General features: G+C 48.7%; 1 protein-coding gene across 1 annotated transcript in view; it reads right to left on the bottom strand.

The window, feature by feature from the left end:
• Positions 1 to 254: 254 nt before the first annotated feature.
• Positions 255 to 6,000, bottom strand: part of ADRA1D (adrenoceptor alpha 1D) — a 28,281-nt gene continuing 22,535 nt past the window's right edge. Inside the window, exon 2 of the mRNA XM_010351844.3 lies at positions 255 to 1,745. Within this exon, the coding sequence (XP_010350146.3) occupies positions 1,126 to 1,745 (620 nt within the window). The 3' untranslated portion in view covers positions 255 to 1,125. The remainder of the gene's footprint in view (positions 1,746 to 6,000) is intronic.

The raw sequence follows: 6,000 nt of genomic DNA, 5'->3' as shown, positions 1-6,000 counted from the left end.
ATCTTTTCATGTAAAGTTATGTTTCACCCATTTACCTGATGGCTGCCTTCCTCACTGAGGCCTTCAGAACATCACATAAGCATCTGGGGAGACTGACAAAGGGAATATTTGTGCTTAGGATTACTATTTGGTTCACAAGACTGATCATCTGAGTGTTAAAGCCCAGCAAACTCCCAAGTCCTTTGGTTATGCTAAAAGTCCCAGCAGCCATCAGTTAAAGAGTCAGTTAAGTTAACCAGAAAGGCAAATGTAGATCCAATCTATTCTTTTGTGGGCCTTTAGTTCTTGAAAGACTTTAGGGGAAAAAAGTAGATTTTTATGGGTTACGGGCTAAAGAGGGACAGTTTGCACAGTGTGGACAAAATAGAAGTACTCTTACCAATAAATATGTCTCAAAATGACAAATAAAGCTCTCCAATTGGTGGCTCGGAATCCCAGCAAGAAGTGATGGGCACAGGCACAATGAGCTATGTACAGAGTGTAAACAGTAAGGCCCTTGAGGGGAAGTAATGAGGGGCAGGGCCAGGTGATGGGGGTGCACGGAGGAGCCTGGGCGGTGGACAGAGGGCCCATGGATAAATACAACAGACTTGTATGACGGCCAATCTGCCACCAAAGCTTGTGGGTGGTGGTGGTAGGTCTACTGGGTTCCTCCAGTCGGCAGTAAGAATGTGTCCACTAAGGAGCCTTGGCCCCACTGACTTTTTCCCTAAGGGAGGCACTGGGGCAACTGGCCACAAAGCTTCTGTTCCAATTCCCCAGAAGAGGAGAGGGAGGCTTTCCTGGCCATGCTTGGCGCTGTTTGCTCAGGGTTCAGGGCATGGGGGATGGGGCAGTGTTTCTCAAACACGGATTGGGAGCAAACGGCCTCACGGAGCCCGCAGTCCTTCCCTTTTAAGAGAAGAGCTCTGGGCACCTGAGTCCAGCAGGGGGCCCCATTACTTTTCACCTTTCAAGGGCTCCGCCTCAAGCTCCGCCCAGTTTCTCAGGGAGGCCACAGAGCAGCTACCTCGATCAGTTTCCGGGTCTCTGATTTGCATGGCGCCTCTTGAACAAAGCCAGCCTCCCTCTCTAGGCCGCCTTACCCCCAAGCCCAGCACGCTCCGCGGCCTAGTTCTGGGGTCCTTAAATATCAGTCTCCCGTAGGTTGCTGTAGTCAGCCAACTCGTAGGCCTGGCATGTGGTGCCCTCGGCCACATCGTGGGGGACGCCTAGGGACACGGCCTCCACCTCTGAGCGTTGGGCGCACGCTGCCTCTGCGCGCTGCGCGCCCCCGGTGCGGATCCTGTGCGACAGGCTGGAGACTTTGGCGCGCAGCTGGGTGGTGGGTTTCCGGAGCGGCCCCAGCAGCCTCCATTCGCGGAAGGCGCTGGGAGGCTTTCGATGGCTGGCGACCGGAGCCTGCATCTCGGGCATGTCTGGGAGGTCGAGGTCGAGGTCGGGGTCGGGGTCAGGGAGCGCGGTGAGGGCCAGCGGCGCTCCGGGGGGCGCGGCGCCCGAGCTCGGGGCGCAATCCTGGCGCAGGCCGCTGGTGGAGGCCCGCCAGTGGTGGCCGTAGACTCGCCAGAGGGGGCGGCGGCGCCGGCGACGACGGCACTGGCAGCGCAGGAGGCGGAGGAAGGCGCGCTTGAACTCGCGGCTGGAACAGGGGTAGATGAGCGGGTTCACACAGCTGTTGAAGTAGCCCAGCCAGAAGATGACCTTGAAGACGCTCTCCGATGGCTTCAGCTGCGGGAACAGAGAGCCTGTAGGAGGCAGAGGCCGACACTGGTTAGCTACTTGGGTAGGGGGAGGCCGGGCAGGCCCTGGGCACAAAGGGGAGATACTTTGGCTGAGTATCCTTGGCTGAGTCATTGCCTCGGAGTTCTCAAGGGATCCGTGCTGTAAATCAGGAGGTCTATGAACTTGGATAGGGAAAAATAATTGGTTTCACTTACCTCTACCTATATTGAGGATTTCCTTCAATGAGTATAGGCAACAAACCAGAGTAGAGTTAGACAAAACCACGTGCAATTGCTGATTTTGTAGTTCAAAACTGGTGCAATATTGGCAATTTCCTATTATGACACAAAGTAGCAAACATAAGCCATGTTTGCTCAATTCTTTTCTTTCTTTTTTTTTTTTTTTGTTTCACACTGCTGCCCAGGCTGGAGTGCAGTGGGGCAATCTCGGCTCATTGCAACCCCCGTCTCCCAGGTTCAAGCAATACTCCTGCCTCAGCCTCCCGAGCAGCTGGGACTACAGGCTCCTGCCATCATGCTCGGCTAATTTTTGTATTTTCAGTAGAGACGGAGTTTTTCCCTGTTGGCCAGGCTGGTCTCGAACTGCTGACCTTGTGATCTGCCCTCCTCGGCCTCTGGGATAAAAGGTGTGAGCCACTGCCCCCGGCCTGTTTGCTCATTTCTGTGCGCCAGCATAATTTCCTAAAGTCTCTGACTCTGTGACAAAGTACAGCTCTCTGGAAAGATGTTTTCAAGATAAAATAGGATAGAATTATGCCCCTACCTCCCTGCCACATCTCTTGTCTGAGTCACTGTATTCCTGAAATGATAAATGACGCTAGTCCTTGCCTCTTCCTGCACATAAGATAACGTCTGAACAGGTTAGTAATTATGCTGCTATGAACAGATATGCTCTTACACCCAAAACTCAATATAATTCTGCTTTAATAGAACTACCCCCACTACTTATATATAAACAGTAGATTAAGATACTGTGCAGGAGCAGTCTGAGACAACCTCTCTGAAGGGCTGGCCTACAGGGCTTAGTTTGTAGTCCTCATTAAGACTTCTAAATAAAACTAACATTAATTTTTTAAAAGCTTTTTTTTTCTTTAATTGATCATATAATTCAAACTAATGTTAGCAGACCCCATAGATATTTTCCTATCACTTTCAGTTGTTGCGGATGTTTTGAAATAGTCTCCATGCTCCTCACTTTTGGGAAATGACAGTCATTAGAATGCACCACTAGATCTTGTTATTTTATTTTTAGACCCACAGAGTCAATTTATTTCTTATAAAGGTACAAAGTTAATTTAATAGAGATAAGGTAGTCTTTTCAACAAATGGTCCCAGAACAATTGAACTAGATCTTGGTATGTAATACCTTAATGCAGAAGCACATTCATTACTAAGTCACACATTTCCTGTAAAAATATTTTGATGGCTTTTTCAATAAAATCTGTTTCATTTGTAATCTTTTGTATTTTGTTTCATGTTTTTGAATGCATGACTTTGAGAAGGGGCCGGTAGGGTTTCCCCAGATGCCTAAGTAGTCTGTAACAAAAAGGGATAAGAACCCTGGAGTTAAATGTTGGCCAAGGTTTGCTCTGTGCCAGGCGCTGTGCTGGGCTAACACACAAGAGGAGGCATTACACATGGCCCTTATTTCCTACCTAGAATGTGAGTAAATATCATTGAGATGCAGGTGGGGTGATGATGGTGGTGCTCAGTGTAGACAGCCCCTGACTTACGATGGTTCGACTTAATTTTTTGACTTTACGGTGCTGCAAAAGTGATATGTGTTCAGTAGAAACCACACTTTAAGTACCCAAACAACCATCCTGTTTTTCACTTTCAGCATAAATTACGTGACACGTGCAACACTTTATTATAAAATAGGTTTTGTGCTAGATGATTTTGCCCATTTGTAGGTGAATATAAGTGTTTTGAGGATGCTTAAGGTAGACTAGGCTCAGCTATGATGTTTGGTAGGTTATGTGTATTAAATGCATTTTGACCTATGATATTTTCTTTCTTTTTTTTTTGAGACAGAGTCTCACTCTGTAACCAGGCTGGAGTGCAGTGGCATGATCTTGGTTCACTGCAACCTCTGCCTCCAGGGTTCAAGTGATTCCCCTGCCTCAGCCTCCTGAGTAGCTGGGATTACAGGCACCCAGCCACCGCACCCAGCTAATTTTTGTATTTTTAGTAGAGATGGAGTTTCACCATGTTGGCAAAGATGCTCTCCATCTCCTGACCTCATGATCCACCCACCTAGGCCTCCCAAAGTGCTGCAATTACAGGCATGAGCCACTGCACCTGGCCTCTGATATTTTCAATTTACAACAGGTTTAACAGAACATAACCTCCATTGTAGCTTCCCATTGACAGCTGTGTGTTCATGTAGGGTTGGAGCCATAGGCTCAGAGACAGCTTAGGGGTCTTAGAGGATGTACAAGAGTCAGCCAGGATGAGGCAGGGCAGAGGGTGTTACAGGTGGAAGGGACAGGTGGGAAAGAAAATGCCAAGTTTGGATCCTGGGAATATCCTATAGGATAAACTCAAAAATCTCATTTGAGACAAATAGTGGAGGGGCTTACATGCTGTGAAGTTCAGTTTTTATTCTGTGGATGCTCGGGAGCCATGAGTATCTTTAAGCTGGTGAGAGATAGGGCCTGGAATTAAGCCTCCATAAACACAATGCCCATTGGCTGTTGAAATGCAAGGCAATGGGGCTGTTCCAGGGGAAGTGGTCAGGAAAGACTTCTGGGATGGCTTTGAAAAAGGAAAGGGCAAGGCAGGATGGGGCAGGAGCACTGAGATCTGAGCTGTGCCAGGAAGACCCTCCTTTCCACAAATGTCTCCCTTGACATCCCTACCATGGGCCCAGAAAAGGCTGTTTTTCCAGCAAGGCACATGACCCAATGCAAAGGCACCATCTAGGCAGCAGAGGCCACTCTTTCATCCTCACTCACCCTCAGCAGCAGTAGGGACAAGAGAGCAGTGGGCGCAGGGGTGTTCCATCCTGGATAGAGGTTACAGGTGCCTATGAGATTAAGCAGGCCAAGGGTGGGGGGTCCTTGACAAATTATGGGACCTTCTCTCTCTTCCTCTTGCCATCAAAGAAAAAAGAGCAGGAATCCATACTGAGGAGGCAGGGGCACCATTCCCCTCTCTTTGACGTGGGGAATAGCAACTTTGCTTATTACCCGACACCCCACCATACAGAGACAGTTCCTGGCGCTAAGAGAGACACCACAGGGGAGGAGGAGGGTCCCATAGCATTACATAGCACAGGCTTCTGAAACCTTGGTCATGTAGCTCTGAGTAAGTTATGTGACCATCTAAGTCTTACTTTCCTTTTAACATCATTTTTCTAGAAGGACTTTTGTGAAGATTTATATATTTCAGGTCCCAGCTCTTAGCAGGCTCTTAATAAGTATTGGTGCCTTTTTTTTGAGACAGCGTTTCTCTCCTGTTGCCCACGTTGGACTGCAGTGGCATGCTCTTGGCTCACTCTAACCTCCACCTCCTGGACTCAAGCAACCCTCCTGCCTTGGCCTCCTGAGTAGCTGAGCCTACAGGCATGCACCACCACACCTGGCTAATTTTTGTATTTTCAGTAGTATTTTGCCATGTTGGCCAGGCTGGTATTGAACTCCTGATCTCAAGTGATCTGCCTGCCTCAGCCTCCCAAAGTCCTGGAATTACAGGTGTGAGCCACCGTGTCTGGCCTATTGGTGTCTACTACTTACCCCCATTTCTGTGGCTTTTGAGCGAAGAGAACTCGATCTGGGAAAGGACCCAGTTCCTAGCTCTGGAGAATAGCCAGAAATAGCAGCTGAGACCTACTGGGTTTGGGGGCCACTGGCGCATTAGTCAGGATGTGTGAAGGAAATAATTTTCCCTGGGAGAGGAGTTGGGCCATCCCTGGAATGTGGGGGCTATCGGTGTAGACCTCAGCCTCCAGGAAGGTGGCCCTCAAGAACAGCATCGCTCAAGGGCTGCGAAGTAAGACAGAGTGCTGAAAATAGCTTTCTGACTCAGGCTACAATTCTTTTATATTTAGCCCAGGATGACAAATCAGTGGACTATGCTTTTCAGTGGTGAGCCTCAAGTTGGCCAAAGGGCATTGTTATTACCCTGGTTTTTATTCAGACTGGTGGGCAACATGGTGTACTGTAGTATGCTGTAAACATTAATATGGTAATTTATGCTCAACCAACCTGAAGTCTGCTGTGAGCTGGGAAGTCCTTACACAAGGAGCTGGAATGCA

Source organism: Saimiri boliviensis, chromosome 9 (genome assembly GCF_048565385.1).
Source record: "Saimiri boliviensis isolate mSaiBol1 chromosome 9, mSaiBol1.pri, whole genome shotgun sequence".
Lineage (NCBI taxonomy): Eukaryota > Metazoa > Chordata > Mammalia > Primates > Cebidae > Saimiri > Saimiri boliviensis.
The sequence above is the reverse complement of the archived record's forward strand: the minus strand, read 5'-3'. Positions and strand labels throughout refer to the sequence as shown.